This window comes from Telmatherina bonti, assembly GCF_933228915.1.
Source record: "Telmatherina bonti genome assembly, chromosome: 8".
NCBI lineage: Eukaryota > Metazoa > Chordata > Actinopteri > Atheriniformes > Telmatherinidae > Telmatherina > Telmatherina bonti.
Window position 1 is genome coordinate 14,708,550 of NC_136626.1, and position 17,179 is coordinate 14,725,728.

At 39.5% G+C, this 17,179-nt stretch overlaps 1 protein-coding gene across 1 annotated transcript in view; it reads right to left on the bottom strand.

Moving 5' to 3' along the window:
- Positions 1 to 3,807: 3,807 nt before the first annotated feature.
- Positions 3,808 to 17,179, bottom strand: part of ror1 (receptor tyrosine kinase-like orphan receptor 1) — a gene marked incomplete at both ends in the record, with an annotated part of 123,310 nt that continues 109,938 nt past the window's right edge. The window contains 8 exons of the mRNA XM_079245760.1: positions 3,808 to 4,507; positions 4,862 to 5,226; positions 6,976 to 7,203; positions 7,842 to 8,021; positions 11,120 to 11,328; positions 11,838 to 12,083; positions 12,345 to 12,662; positions 13,655 to 13,782. Of these exons, the coding sequence (XP_079101886.1) occupies positions 3,808 to 4,507; positions 4,862 to 5,226; positions 6,976 to 7,203; positions 7,842 to 8,021; positions 11,120 to 11,328; positions 11,838 to 12,083; positions 12,345 to 12,662; positions 13,655 to 13,782 (2,374 nt within the window). The remainder of the gene's footprint in view (positions 4,508 to 4,861; positions 5,227 to 6,975; positions 7,204 to 7,841; positions 8,022 to 11,119; positions 11,329 to 11,837; positions 12,084 to 12,344; positions 12,663 to 13,654; positions 13,783 to 17,179) is intronic.

The following is a 17,179-nucleotide window of genomic DNA, read 5'->3' on the forward strand; positions in this document are numbered from 1 at the left end:
ATCTACCTTGCACTCAGGAAGTTTTCACAATTAAATAAATATAAACAACTGAATTGATAAAGAAAAGTCGTCCGTTGTATCCCTTTAACAGTCATTTGGAAAGCCGGAAGGGTGGGTCTCATATTCTCATGAACTACGGATTTTTTTGACCAACAAAAGATCCACAACCAAGGCAACAAAGAAGCAGTACACACATGAGTGCAAGCATCAGTGCTAAATGTAAAAGTAAAAAAAAACAAAAAAAACCCCCACCATCCATGAGGTCAGCCACACTGTCGCTGACAGGATCTTGGCCTCTCACATCAGCACAGATGATTTCTCTCAGCTGCCTTCTGTCTTCCCCTTCATCTCCCTTGCCCTCCTCCTTTTGCTTTCTGTCTGGCAGCACTTGCAAGAATGGCAAATGGCTTTGTCCTTGCCTTGGGAGAAATTGCATCCAAAATTTCCAGTGCACTGAGCCTCTAATGAAGAAGTCACAGAGATTTATTGCTCTGCTACTGTTAACCACAGAAAAAAATTAGGAAAACAAGGAAATGTTTTCAAGACACATCTATATCACAGCTGACATTTTTAAAAAACTTAATGCACACACAAATTAAAGAGTAAAACATAAAACAAGAGTGAAAAATATCAAAATGTGCCTTTTCTAGAATGCAAAATAGGGCTAAATCGATCAATTTCAAAGCCTGGTAAAAATCTGTTCAAACTTCATACGTGATAAGTCGTAATATAAAAAAAGGATGAGTATCTTTACTGGTTCATGAAGTAACACATAAATAATCTAATGCTTTATCGGAACATAGACATTTATGATCAACCTGTTTCTTTCCAGGAACTTTCCGTTTGTAAAATGTGCTGAAAATGAAAGAAAACACAAAAAGGTAAAGCACAGCAAAACACTACAGACATTTTCCCTTCTCTGGCTAGACTCATTTCCAAGTTTGTGTTCCTCTAAAGCTAAATGGCGCCATCACGTGGTCAAAAACTATAATTGCATCCTTAATTTTGGATTTAAAAGTTTGGTGGCACCCAGTGGATTTCTATAGTTATCACAAATCCGTGTCTTCCTACTTAAGAAAAGACAATGATCAGATAATTGGAAAGAAATGAACCAAACATCATCATTTATTAAATGATTTTTGCAATACAAAACATCTGTGCAAAAATATTCTGACAAAATACAAAGACAAAGCCTCTCTTGGTCAAAATGCATGTAAACCTGTCATGGGTACTCTCCTCTTGAATTATAAATGTACTTGAACATTGTCTTGATAAAAAGATAAAAAATAAAACAAAAAATTAATTTTAATGTCAAATACATGAATACCTAGTACATGATTAAGATTCACAGTCTTGTGTACAAGTGGTTTTTGCTTAGCTGTTTTAGCATCTGTACATCTTTTATGTGCTGGAGGTCACATGATAAAAAAAAGGTATAGGTAGCGCTTTAAAAAAAAATTGGAAGAACAGGGAGAAAAGGCACCTGTAACATAAAATGTCTATTAAAAACAATGCACTTCGGCTGTTTAAAATGATTCAATTTCATTCTAGAAACAAGATGGAAACATCCCCTTCATCTCCTTCAGCTTTTCCAATAATACTAAACAATACTCAGCCAAAGTGTTAAGCATTTAGCAAAAAAACCAGATTCATAAAGAGAAGGTGAGGATTTGAGCTGCTGTGTTCATCCACTGACAACAGGTAGATCTTTACAGATAGACCATCTACATTCCACCACATGCTCACAGTGAAAGACTGATGGGAATCTTGTGTGTTACAGGCTACCAGATGTGTGTGAGAAATACAGCTGAATGACAGCATTATAGTCGGTGACAACACGGTGCAACACATACATTCATGCACAATTGGAGCACTTGTGTGACCATTAAAATCTTGATTGTTCATTACACAAGTGCTGAACTGTTTTACTTGACAGGTTTTCTTTTTTTTTTTTTACAATTCAAATTTTAACATCAAAATTGAGATCATAAAACATACTTTCACCCCTGTAAAGAAGACCCTTTTAAAATACATACATATGTCAATAAAATTTAAAATATATATATATATGTATCGTATTAAGAATCCAATCAATGTCATGACCAAAAACTAACTGAGAAGGCAGTTTATCTTTTACCAGGCACACATTTCTTCATCATTAAGGAAAGGAGTCAACACAACCAATTTAGACTGATTGCTTTGCTGCTTTATGCTATACAAGTTAACGAATAAATATTACGGTATGTAAAGACTTGCAGAGACGAACTATGCAGGTTGGTTTTGTACCATTTTCTCTGCTACTTGTCTACACTTCCTACATATTAATAGAGTTGCTTGCAGGTGTTAATGAAATATCAATGGAGCCGAGTAAATGCAACATCCACAAATCTCTCAGCACATATTACAATCTCTTTCAGGCAAAACCTTCTTCTCTTCAGACACAAAACAAATACATTTAAGGGCAGTCAACAAGACTTTCTACTGTACACGGCGGAAACTACTAAGTGGTAACCATATCTACCACAAGAAACTGTGTTTTTTGTATGATAATGATGGAAATAGCAGGAAAGGACACAACCACATACAAACAAGCCGTCAGTACAAAATCATTTAAGTCTTCCTTCAAATAAAACACAAAAAAAACCCCCATATCCAATCAATAATGTAATTTAAAAAAAGTTTTTGAGACTTAAAATGAAAGCTTCGGTCACCAACAGTAAAACTGACTCCAGATCTTATGTGGTGGATGAAATACTTTTCCTGAGACCTGTTCAGTTTTGAAGTTAAATGGTGAATCTGAGGCACAGTAAAAGCTGTTAGAAAATTATGAGGAGCTTATTGTCCAATGAGATAAAGTCCAGGCTTCTGTGATTGGCCAGCTTTGAGGCTAGTCTGAACACAGGGAAGATGCTTGTGTACCAGTTGGAGAACTCTCAAGACAGTCATGTAGAGGTTGCAGAAAACAACAACCACCAAACAAAACTAAAATTAAATTTAAAAAAAAAAACCCCAAAAAACATTCAGCTGTCATTTTCAAATGGATTTTGTATAAAAAATGAAGATGCACTCTCCCAGATCTCAGCATATGCTGCAACCCATCTGAGTTCATATGAAATGATGGCATTTAGTTGTTAGCTGTCAGACTAAAAAGCTAAATCAAACATAGTAAAGAACAATTCTTGAGTTTAAAGGGCAGAATATCACACCTGCATGCTTTAAGAAGGTGAGAGCCAATCTTCAAATACAAGTCATATGGTGCTCCCATTTCTGCTTGGGTGGCTATTTTACTTTTTTGTTAGTACATCTATAAATGAGCAAGTCACCGCATTGCTGAAAGGCACCGAAAGGTGGTCACACAGATGAAGAGTCCCCTGTTTTAACAGTCTAATAACAGACGCAGCAAGTCTTCATCTGGAAACCATTTTATAAGGACACAAGGTGGCATTGCTACTTCTTCACCTTTACTTCTTTATTCTTTAAAAAGTTCTTTTGAATATATATTTATGTATTTAATTCATTCACTTAGGACTTAGGTACCGTATTTACAGAGGTTAAAATAACATTTCAAACCGTGATAGTACGTAAGTACATTTGCTTGAAAAAGTAAGGCATTAAAAAGTCAGACAGCTGTTTATAATACTTGTGTAGACGTGACAGAGGTCTTGCATACCTACATGTATATACAAGCCTGCTTCTGTTGGGTCTCAATCGGACCAAAGTACAACTGCGATATTGGCTCCCCGGCTTACAGGCTAAACTTGTCAGATAAGCGTCCAGAGAAGGAAAAGTGAGCATTCTGCCGTCCATCTACAGATCTGCGGTGATCACCGAGTCGTTGTACATCAGTGTGTCAGAATCAGGAGTAAGCAGCGCCGATGTTTGTGACACATGGTCCAGCGGTGCCCCCCCTTTCTGGCAGAGTTGTCCGTACATCTGAGCCTGCCCTCCTCCGCTCCCTGGCATGATGCAGTGGGAGAGCAGCGGCGTGTTGGCCTCATGGTTGGAGCCTGAGGTGGAGGGCACACCACTGACGTGACCCGTGCTGGTGGAGCCGCTAGCACTGCTGGGGGAGCGGCTTTTGGGAGGCGGCAGGTGATGCTGGATTACTCTAGTGGGTGGAGCAGGAGGTGCAAAATGAGCTGGAAAAGCTGCGTATCCTGGTGGGATGGGGTATCCATTGACGGGGATAAAGCGCTGGTGGGTTTGGGTCACAGCCATCTGCGTCCAGGCTGGAATTGGAGCCATTTGCCCCGGTGCAGGAATGGCCTGAGCTGGATAGAGGTATCCTGCAGCAGCGGCGGCAGCGTAACGAGGGTTGCTGAGGTTGCTAACAGGGCTGGCGCTGAGGGAGGTGGTCTGAGTGGTGGCGTTGCCTCCTCCAGAGGGTGTGCTGGAGCTGGCGTGGGACGACAGTCCTTCCCAAGCTCGCAGGCGGGCGTGGATGTCCTTGAAGCGCGGTCGACGTGCTGGTCCCTCCTGCCAGCACTCAGTCATCAAAACATAAAATCTGGAAGATGGGAAAAAGATCATCATCTATAGCAGCTCTGATGGTCTACCAAATTAGACTAGATCATAAAGATCATTTAAAAAATATAACATTTGGGGTTTTCCATCTCCAAATATTCTCAGTATTTATAAAAATGAATCAAAATACACATTTAGGGGTGACATCAGTAACAATTTAAACACAGATAGCACTTTATTTGTTGGTTTGACAAAGAAGAGACTGTTTGAATCACTTTTTCAGATGATAAGCAAGATGTGAACATTTTGAATGTGTCTCCACAACACAACATGAAGACACAGTAGCTGATGACTTTTCATCGCCAGGGGAGAAGTAAGAAACTCGGCTGCAACATACCTCGGTGGGCAGTCCTCTGGGCAAGGCAGCAGTTGCCTCTTTCTCACCATCTCCATAACTTCCTGGTTGGAAAATCCGTAGTAGGGCTGCAAACCGTAGCTGAAGACCTCCCACAGCACGACTCCAAACGACCATATGTCCGAGTCTGTGGTGAACTTGCCGTAGGTGATGGCCTCAGGCGGCATCCAGCGGATAGGCAGCAGAGTTTTAGGCTGGATGCAGTAGTAGTCAGAGGAGTAGATCTCTCTTGAGAGACCCAGGTCCGAAATCTTTACGTGAAGCTGTTCACCCACTAAAATGTTCCGAGCTGCGAGGTCTTTATGTATGTAGAAGTGACTCGCCAAATACTCCATTCCTGCAGCCACCTGTTTAAGATTATGAGAAGGAAATAACCAAAATGAAGGAAATTAAGGGAAAGGAGTTTTGAGAAGGAGTTTTGAAGCAATCACCATAATTACAGTTGAGTCAAGACGTTCATTTGTCTCTTATTCCTTAATATTGTGTTTATAACATATATGTATGGTGTAGTATAGTATAGTATCTTAAATGTTAAACTGAGACAAGTTTCCAGTCATTTTAAAAAAGGAACATGAACACAATGGAAACTAAAACTGTAGTAAAACAGTTGCAGGAGAACTTAAATGTGAATGTTTCAGAGTTCACACTACATTAAACTTAACTGTCTGAAGACCAGGATTGTTTTGAAGAAATTGAAACATTGAGGGGAAATTTAAGCATTGTTCATCATGCAATCTTAAATGCATGGTGAACAAGATGTCTAGTACCAGTTATTTACATGTGCTTTTCTAAACCAAAATCACAATAAAATGATAACAATCTGAGCTCTTATTCATCATTCAATAACTTTTTTTGTTGTTTTTTCTTGCAGCAAAACACTGCGAAGAAATTAGAGCTTTAATGTAAAATAATAAGGTTTTCTAAAAAGGCAAAAACTAAACTAAATATGTACAACAAATCAATCTTTTGTGTTCTTGGAAAGATGTCAAAAAAAAAAAAAGACTTTGGGAATTATTTTAAGAGGGTGATGATATATTTAATTTGTCCCTGAGGGAAATGATAATTTCATCACTAACTTTCCTCATTTTCTCAATTTAACAACTCACATATGATAGTTTTATCTACTGCACAAGAAAACTCTGATAAACCTTTAAATCTGCTTCTTGCTCATCCCATTTTCTTCCCCTGTTCAATTCTGATAGTGTTTTCTCTCTCCTTTACATCTTCATTTCCTCTGAATATCCTGTTAACTTCTTTCCCTGTACTGCTTGTACAAAGTCCTGCTACCAACGGTACAAACCACCACACCACTATAAAGCCATATATGTGCTCAGACAACCATTACATTTATTGTTTTTTTCCTCTTAAAACAAAAACAAAAACTATCACTCAGAGTAGTTGTGTAAAGATCTGTCCTTTCCTTCAACTTAGCTTGCAGATGAAGCTGCACCACTCCATTGCTGAAAATGTAACAGCTCTGTAGGAGTGGCTGCACAAAATACACACATAGCAGGAATATAGTCTATGACCAGGTAATGTGAAGCATCTGCTGTTTGTATCAAATGCAAAGAAACTTAAACGGAGCCTTTTTGTGTTTTAGAGCATACATATAATGTCATTGTTTCTGGGGTTTAAGGTTTTACTGGTGCTATTAAGAAAATCTTCAGGGCTGCAGATGGATCAGGTTAAAAAAAAACAGTGTTGTGCGTCAAAGACTTTCTTTTCAAGACAGAAAAAAAAGTACATGAAACTGTGTTTCAAATGATGTAAACACACCTCTTCTCATGCTGCACCCTGGAGATCATCATGTGAGCAGTGAATATTTTGACAAAACACTGAAACCATGCATGATGTAGCCTCATGTAGCCAATTTAGCATAATTTCATATGAAGAAATATTTTCTACTCACATGAAAATGTTTTTCTGAAAATTGCACACGAAAGCCTTGAAAGTCTCTCAGAAGGTTCTCTACTAGCTTGCAGTGTATACCGCTGTATTTTTCTAGCTTAGCATTAATGGTTGCCATCGGTGACATGTATGTAACGTCAGTATGTGTGTAAATAGAAATCTTTTCTTCAGCAGATTTCAGCTCCTACCTGTGTGGCCATGTGCAGAAAGTCTCCATGATCCAAGGTGGATTTTACCGTGCCATCTTCATCACTGCTGCAGCCAACATCAGAGTGAGGCGAACGCATGATGAGGAACTCGTGCAGATCTCCTTGTGGCAGAAACTCAAAGAGCATACACACCGGCTGCTCCTGGGTCACCACACCCAGCAGGCACACCACGTTGGCATGCTGAAGCTCAGTGAGCACCGTTATCTCCTGTAATGAAAGCAGGATAAATCCTGGTGAGTTTTAAGCTTCATTTGACTAAATGTTCCAGAGGCTCAAGTAGTAAATGGAGCTTCTTAAAGTTGATCTGCAATGGCTTATCATCACTTTTTCAAAACCCCCCATTGAAAAGATTTTAGCTGCAGTGTCACTTTAAGAGTCAGCACCTCAGGTCTACCTTGTTTTAGTTTTAAATGGAAAGTGAGAATTATGTTTTAAACATCTGTTCAATCATCCTGAACATCTAAATTTATCAGTACAACTTGTCAGCAGTTACTGTTAAAGCTACAGTCCAGTGATGTCTCACCATATGCAGTCTCCAGCCATCCACCACGTTTACAGATGGTGGAAATATAACAACACATGCCCCAAATCTAACTGAAAAAGCGCTCTTTCCATTCAGAATTAAGTTGCTTCGTCTAAGCAAGTGGGTTATTTAGGTAAATCACACTAAATCAACAAAATAGTTCCCCAGAAATGACATAACATCACAGCTACTGTACAGGTTGTCATTTATTATTATTTTTAACATGTATGGACTATCTACCAATCAGATATTGCCTACTTAGCAAGGATATTAAGTTCAAGTAAATTAATAACATGGTCTGAGGCTTTGATTCAGTCTGTACCTGTTGGAAGTCTCCCCACTTCTGGACGTTTGAAATGTCTTTCAGTGTCTTTATAGCCACAAGCTGGGCCTGGTCCATACCCGGCAGGTACAGGTGACCCTTATAGATTTTCCCCAAAGTGCACTCTCCAAGTTCCTCCATGAAACGTACCGCTGACAGGGGAAGCTCTTTGGCTTTACTCTGCGGAGGGAAAAGTAGAAGAAAGAAAAGTAGTGACATTTAATGGGCAGAAAATATGGGTCAGAAAATTTTGATGACTTCCTTTTCTGGCCCAGTGCTCTTTTCTCTCAACTGTCCTTGTATAGACCGGAGAAATGAAGAGAAAAGGTTAGTTTGCTTCCAGTTCAATGCAGGCACACTGCCTAATATAACACCAGTACAAATTATATAAAGAAAAAACTAGAGTCTAGAGAATTGATAATTGTCACAATCAAACTCCGTCCATTACATCAGCTCGGAATAACTCCATTTACAGCTTTGGAAAGCGATGGAGGAAAAAAAAAAAGTGGCGACTTTTAAAAACATTTGGCCCTCAGGTTAAGCAGCATTTAGGATCAGTTCATTCTCCAGTGAAATGTAGCATCAGCGTCTGAATTTTACGTCTGTGTACATATATTTTAAGCTCAACACTACATTTATATCTAGCATCCACGAGTGACTTGTCCAAAAAATAAATAAAAATCCAGTTTTGAGACAAAAACAGAGACAGAAAGCTACTTTTCCTTTATGATAGAGTTTCATTATTCAGTGTCCTGCCATGATTCACCGTGATGTCTCATCATATAACCCTTACTGTATAAAAATAAGACATAAGTTTTGAACACAAATGGATGACTCAGCAGATTTGACCCACCTTGTCATCCATACTAACACCTACTGCTTTGCTAAATTCCACATTTGATTATATTACCATCTTCACTTGCATGGGAGGCAAACCTGTTTAAAGGCAAATACGACAATGTCTGCGATGGCAAACGGTCCCATGAGTTTAGTTTAGAGTTTGGATACTCAACTGAACAGCTTTGCAGAATGGATGCTTCCTTTGTTTTGAAGGTCTTTGACGCCTGCTGAGAAGGACTCAAACAGGGAGGAAGGTTCGTTTCACACAAACAATTTCATCAAGACTCAAATGATTTCAAACTGAAACCTTTTATTTCTGTACTTAAAGATCTGTTATAATGAACACTAATGGAGTCTCAGATGTGTGTGTGTGTGTGTGTGTGTGTGTGTGTGTACAGTTCATGTGTGGATGTGGTTGGGAGAAGATAAAAAGCCAGGAGAGGCTGGCAGAGATTTTCAGATTCCAGGAACTCGGCGATGAATAATGAAATTCTTCTGCGAGTGGGACATGCACACACACACACACACACACACACACACACACACACACACACACACACACACACACACACACACACACACACACACACACACACACATCCACATACACCCCGGTCGGTCAGCACTGAGGGGGGCGTGAGTGTGTGCAGACTATAATGAGAAACACAGATGTTTTCAGTTATGGGTTTGTTTTACCCTCTTCTTTCCTCCCCACACCCAAAAGCCCTCAGATCCTCTTCACACCACTGCAGGTTTCTGTGCATGTACACACACATGTGTGTCTAAGCGGGTTGTTACAGACTGTGGCCCCTCTGTGACCCTGAAGAAAGGCCTGCTGGGCAGCAGCGTAATCCTAACCCCAGACAAAGTTGTAGATAATGGGAATAGGAAAAGAAAGACACTGCCACAACTTGGGGAAAAAAAAACTCCTAAATATGAGGATTTATTTCTCATTGCAAGGAGGTTTAAAAGATTGGAAATCTTAATTTATTTCAAATTGTTTTGTAGATTATTACCATTTAGCTACAAGGTTTGATTCCACATACTGTAAAGCCAGCTGCAAAGGCATTTCCAGTTTTTAGGAGTGCTTGTGTGCTTTGATATGTCTGGACCACATTTCAGGCTCTGTGTAATTCCGTGACGGCATGCTTGTCATTCTGAAAAGCTGGCCTGGATCTCCTGTAAGCTTGACTTATTACAGATACATATTCATCATGTAAACACGACGAGGAAAGACTCCCTTTTTAGGTCAGAGAAACCCATGTTCCCATCCCAAAAAAAAAAATCCTAAATAAACCAGCAATATTAATGGATTCTGACATTCTTCTGACATTTTGCGGTTCTCCCTAAAGTTGTTGATGGTAATATTATACACAGCACCGTGAGCTTCAGCTCTGCTATGCCCAAGCAGACATGCTGAGATAATCCTACAGCCTCTACCTCAACCGCTAAAAGTTATGTGGAAAAAGATAAACAGACGTGATACAACCGAGTGTGCAACCTTGAGGGAAACATGATACAGATTCTGATGTGAGCTATGTGTTGGCTGGGAGAGCAGGAGCCCAATAATCTGCATTACAAAGAGGCTCTGTGAAGAGGGTGAGGATGAGGATGGAGAATAAGAAGGTCCAGAACTGCAAGGATAGAGCGAGAGACATAAGTTGAGGAACCCAAAAAAACAAAAAAAAAAAAAAATGGATTAAGTGAAAGCAGGAGTGCTAGGGAAAGGTGTGGGGAAAAAAGTTATGGTGGGAAAGAAATAAACAGAGGAAAAGAGCTGCAGCCGAACATTCCTGATCCTGCTGAGCCCTAATGATAGAGATCTGAAGCTTTGCCTGAGACAGGTCACTTCCACACACTCGACCCTGCAACCCCAGCATGCTGCGACGTATCTCAGTTAACACACAGCGTGCTGTTTCAGTGTTTTGACTCCTGCAGTCTGCTCTCAGGACTTGTACAGACAAACACAGAAAAGGGATGCTTATTTAAGAGCTGACCTGACTGAAACTAAAGCTGCATTTTGTCCAAAAGCAGCAGGCACTTCCAAGGAACCAAAAGATTATTATAAGGAAGGCTGTGATGTGTCCAATCTGAACAACCAGAACATTCAGTGCTGAAAGCCCCGTGCTTAAAAGTACTCTCAAAAGTAATACACGGCGGGCTTTTTGGGGAAAAACAGAAAAAAAATGCACAACTCTCAGGATGTCGGATTGGCTTCTGGTTCCTGTAAAGGACACACAAAGGCTGCAGGGAGAGAATCCTCCCAAAGTCTCTTTTATGCTCAGAAAAGTCTTTTTTGCTTCAACAAACTAATGAAGGCACTGCATTGAATTTTCTGGTATTTTATCACTCTAGTGTTCCTTTTTTAATTAATCACAGCAAAAAAATCTCTACTTCTATCCACAGTATAGTTTATAGTGACTGAGTTGCATGCTAACCTTTGGTTTGTATGCCGTTGTGAGCATGGACATCTCCACGTTTTGTCCTCGGACCAGTTTGGGCTGCCGTGGCGTCGGAGGCCTGGAGGACTTCTGGTTGTTACGGCACACACAAATGAAGAAGAAAAGCAAAGCGATGGCTAAGGGGATCGTCACACTGGGAACCAGGATGTACAAGATCTCCATGTTGCTGCCACCAGACTTATGGTCTATGGAGGAAAAGAAATCATACAAGCATTTCAGGTCAATGTACCATTACACTTTAGAAATGCCAATTAACAAAAAACTAAACCAACTACAAGCCCAAGTATTACAAATATAGCATTATACTAAACAACTCTCATTTGTACAGTCTATAAGAGGTGATCTTTAAAGTTTTGGGTTTCCCTTGTCTGTCCTCGTGGCCTAGACTTCTGTACATAGAAGGTTTTATGGCCAAATTGTGCAAAAAAATATTCTCTCCTACAAAAAAAAGGGAAATTATTTAGCATCCTGAAAGGCCTCATTTGTAGTTCAGAATTTTCATCAATTACTTGATTACATCTAAGTAGAATGGGCTTGTAAGAAACCCGTAAAGGGGGGCTTAAAAGACTCAGGAGCTAAGAGAAATCTCACAAAATGCTTTCAAATCAAAGCACTTAAAACTATCCAAGTAGACGCAAAATAAAATGATGCATGTCTAGTTTTATAAAATATTTTAAAATGTTCAAGTGTGTACCACAGATGGGAATGTCGCAGAGCTCCATTTGGACTCTTTCGTCCAGTGTGAAGCACCAGGGCGCTTTGTGTTCGTTCCCTGGGTTTCGGCAGTATGAGTGACCACCGTTCAGCTCTGGGTAGCGGACGGCCAGAAAGGTGTGGCTGTGAGGATACTGGGAGTTCCACGGCTGACACTGACGCCCCGACTTAGTCATACTGACCGTCCCTCTGTAGTCTGTCCCACTGTTGTTGTAACACTTGTGATCTGTGGGGGATAAATGGGAGATGTATGTTACTTTTGCAGAGCCAAATGTGGGTCATTTAGCTGCTCATTAGGCAGATGTTTCCCATCAGGACATTAAAGATTTTTCTGCTGTGCCAAGATGGTAAAAAATGATTTAATCAGGGTTAAACTGTGAGGTTTGAGATGGATCTTAAGAGTTAATGTAGAAGAGGTTTTTTTTTTCTAAACACCAATGATGTTAAACAGCAGCAGTAATCTACTGAGCAAGATAACAGGCCTTACTCTTGTTAATGGGCTCGGCCATGGGAATCCCGATCCTCAAACAGTTGGCAGCCTCCGGGCTGTCGGAGGCGGCCAAGTCCTCACAATTTGGCAGTTTCAGTCTCTTCAGTATAAGTGGGTTTGAGCGGGCGATGATGTACTCCGTCTTGCAGAGATCATTCTCCAGGATCTCGCATTCATCTTTACAAAGCTCCCGTGGTTTGTCGGTGCCCGAGCTGCGGTCGCATGTTGGAAAGGCGAAATGGCAAAGAGATGGGATGGCGAACTGGGAGCAACGGTCAGATAAATGATTGGATGTCCCAATCATTGTGAAGGCAGCTGGGAACATCGAAAAAGAATGTTTTCAGCAACAGAAAGAGAGGAAAAAACACACACAAGATTTCCTCATCTAAATATTCTCTGGTGGAAAAGCTTTAAAATGTTACGAGGGCGTCTTCCATTTGCAAGAAATGTTTTTTTTTCTCCCCCACTTCAACTACCCACATTCTCAATTAATCAGATACAAGCTGATAGTGAAAATGCATGACTCATAGCTGTGCAGTTATTGCAAACACATGTTTGTCTTTGGTTGTCATTATGACTGAGACAGCTGAGCACATCTTGTATAAATAAAACCATCATAAAGATCAATAAAGGTAACATTAAATTCAATATACTGAATGTGATGCCTAAAACAATCATGATTTACAATCCTCCTGTAAGAATATTATGGTTCGGTGGCAGCATAAACCTTCAAAACCCCGCGTCCTTGATTTCTCAGATTGGAGTTTGGGTTCACGGGGGTCTTTGTCCCTGAACTGTTCAGGGGAGAAGCCGACAGCTGCATGGATGTCATCAATAATGTTCACATTAAGCTGACCTCTGACGACATGCACATGCAAATACACAAAATAAAAACAGAAGCAGAGACGCGCTCATTTATAACAGAAGGAAAGTGTGTGGGCCATGTGTGCTCCGCGCAGATTTGAAAGCATGCTGAACCTGCTTTGAACTCTGATGTTCAACTTCATTTCTTGTGCATGATGATAAAGGATGATGAAAAAAATTTGGAGAAGATTTTTTAAAAATTATTTAGCAAAAAGTAGAGCAACTGCAAGCGCTTCATCGGTAAAATAAGCCAGTGAAAGGATGCTGGAGACGGTTGAACTGGTGGTTTCATTTGATAAAAGCTGAATGTTTTTAACACTGTCTATGAATTACATCTGCATGCAGAATGTAAGTCGGAAACTGACCAGTTTAAACAAATAATTTGTGTTTTCAGTGAGAAAATTTAATCCACTCAAACTGCAGTGCAAGACCATTTTTCTCACCTGTGATCTGGGTTTCAATCTCCCCCTGCATCTGTAGCGAGTCGACGAAGATGCTGCGGTTACCGATGAAGCGGGCGCAGGCTATCCCTCTGTATGGCTGACAAAATCCCTCCTCATCAAATTCCTCTCTGGGAAGAAAATGGGGACAAGAGAAGGAAAAAGTTTGAACAATATCTACACATTAAACCCATCCTTCAGTGCTACTTGTTCTATTGGAAGAATATCTGCAGTACACAAAAATCACCACTAGATGTTAGTCTGTGTTAAATCATCACACAAAACCACTTGGTTAGGATTTGACTGTGCTGCTTTCTTTGTTCGGCCAAAGACGCAAAACACACACAAACACAAGAGTTCACAGCACTGATATAAACCACATTAAGAATTACATTTGGCTAAATGTGAGGTTTTTCCTTACATGGCAGAGAAACGTCACCGTGTGCCGTTTACACCAGTATTTAACTTTTACTCCATTCACAGAATTCCTTTGATAGTACAACCAGATTTGTATCCATTTTAAAAACCCATGTAGCTAGTCCCCATTATTACTTTTTGTGCCTCAATCTCTCACCTCTCTTGTTCTATATATACGCACACACACACACACACATTCGCACACAAACCACACGCCCACTGGCAGGGTATTTGCTCAGTGTGAGATCACTCAGTCATGTGCTTTAAGTCATGCCATATGGGGACTTTAAGACCAAGCAAAACCACAATATATAGTACAGGAGAGTACATGATGCCACTTCACTTAGACACGTTATTGGCTGACGTAAAGTCCTCACGCTTTAGACACCACAGCCTGAATAATAGCAAACTGAAGCATACCCTTTGAAAGTGACCAGATTGTAAAGTTTTGGAAAATACATTAAATTATATTGTGGATAGATGTAGTCTTCAGCTGTAATGGTTGGAGTTCAATTAAAAAGAAATACCTATTAAACGTTTGGACTGCAATAAAATTCTATTCTAACTAATATTGCAGTGGAAACTTCTTGTTAATTCAACCAAGACGGCTTTTTCATTTCTGTGATTTACTATTGCTTCCACATTGCAAACCCACTGCTTTACTTCTTGCATCTAAAAGCTTTATCTTCCACTCAGTCCTGCTGCCTCTGCTGGGGAAGCTCACCTGGTTTACAAGAAATGTAACAATGTGTGAATTATACCAATTACTACTCCACAAAAAGGTAAAACTGCACTTAAATGCTTTAAAGATGTATCTGCAAACAAGGTGACAAAGCTCCAGGCATACACATGCAAATGCATGACTGTTCATGTGAGTGCAATAACACAAAACACACACACACACACACACACAAAGCCCTGGTCACATCAAGGTGGTGTAAGTTTGGTGCGAGTCAGGGGTCATTAGGTTCCCTTTCTCTAAGGAGTGTTAAGTGACTGAAGGGCCAAGGTCAGCTGCCCCCTACCCCTGACTGTGCATGCCTAAATGGACTTTCCAGACACACTAATGCACACACACAAGGCTACGCATATTGCGACTTCCAGAGATATTGTAAGTTAGATTAAGTGCAGGTTTAAGCAGATGTTTTGTTTAGAATGGGTCATTTACAACTAAAATATGGATATCAGTAAAAGTCATTTCATGTTGTGGCGTGCCTACAGGAGGATTAGCGGCTCTTCATCAAGCCACAAACTCAGAAACTGCTTAAGCTTAAAATATTTTCCATTTGCTGAAAGGCTCAGACTCTTTAAAGGTGGAGTATGTAAGATTTTCAATATTTAAAAAAAAATTAACTAATAAAATAACTTCAATCATAATTAGATAGTTTTTTTAAACATGTAAGTTCCAGTCTGTCCATATTCGATGCGTTATTAAATTACAAGTTTAATTCATGACAAATGACAAAAAACACTTTTTTTTTACTGGTAGGCAAACATTTAGGAAGGGTCTTTGTCATTAATTAAACTTGTAATTTAATACAAATCAAATATGGACAGACTGGAACCTACATGTTTTAAAAAACTATTTAATTATGATTGTAGTTATTTTTTTAAGTTTTTTTTTTTTTTTTAAACATTGACAATTTTACCTACTCCACCTTTAAGTGAAAATATAACTTGAACTTAAAGCTATAAGGATAAGTCCTGTAATAACCTACATGTTTTAAAAAACTATCTAATTATGATTGTAGTTATTTTTTTAGTTTTTTTTTTTAAAATATTGAAAATCTTACATACTCCACCTTTTAGTGAAAATATAACTTGAACTTAAAGCTATAAGGATACGTCCTGTATTAATAATCCTAAAAAAAAAAGTACCACTGTGAGAACCAACAGAATAATTTTAGGGATTGATGATCGATTGGACTGTTACCATTCCCAACGTGATGAGCCAGAATATGGAAGGAAAAAAAAAAAAAAAAGACAGCTGAAGCATGAAAAAACACAAACAAATACAGTATAAAGAGTGAGGACTGGAGTGTGTCCAGGCAGCTCAGAGGTTAGTGCGTCACAGAGAATGGTGGACACATACATCCACACTAACATGAAGCCACACACAGACAAGTAAATGACAAGGGAGAGAAGACGATCCACCACAATTCAGCCAGATCGCTGTGGGTAAATTATAACCGTCCGAACGCCCTCAACCGAACCAGCTCAGCCCAAATCACCATTTTATTTCTTCCCTCTTTTTTTTCCAAATGAGCTTAGATTCATAGGTCTGCCTAAAGGGCCCATTAAAGTGTCTTTGAATGACTTATAACATATAAAAAGAGGAAAAGAAAAAATTAAGAATCACTAAGAGACGGCCAAGGTTTTCCAAAACTTTTTCTTAAGTCTTCTATCAGTTTATTTTTGTTTGAGAGTATGCATGCAAGCTGTCCCGCGCAAGGAGAGCCAAGTTCAGTTGCTATTTGTGTAAACTGTGCATAGCTGCTTGGGCCTTTTATTTTATACACCAACACCACCAGCCTTCTGTGTAATGTTTTAGAACATTTAATTACAAGGAAGATTTCTCCACCAAGACTCCATCTATAATGCAGATATAAAAAGAAAGGTAAGCCTCCAAAAAGAACTTATGTCAACAAGATACCAAGGAGACTGATTACCCGAGTACATTTTCCACTCTTCTTATGTATACAGGGATGAGCTTGTTATGCAGCCCTGCTCTTTTGAACTGCACCAGCTGGTGGTGAGACTGTAGTAAGCATTTGCTCTGCAGTGAAACAAGTAAGACTGGTATGTTTCATCAAAAGGGTTTAACCATTAAATCAACAACACAAGGCAGAAGGAAGATGGTCAGAAAAACTGGAAGTTAATTAAAGGAAATTAAAGATACTGCAAAAGAAGGAGAAAGTTCATAACTCAAAGCTACTGAGACCCAAATTCAGTGATGATGTCATACTTTACCCAAAAATGTGAATCAATGTTGTGAAAGAGAAATTTTGCATGAACAAGTTGGGCTTATTAATGTCTCAAAGCTTTAAACATGGTCTCAGTTCCAGCTTTAATAATACAGTCAATCCCTTTTGTCCTTCTTTTCCTATTTAA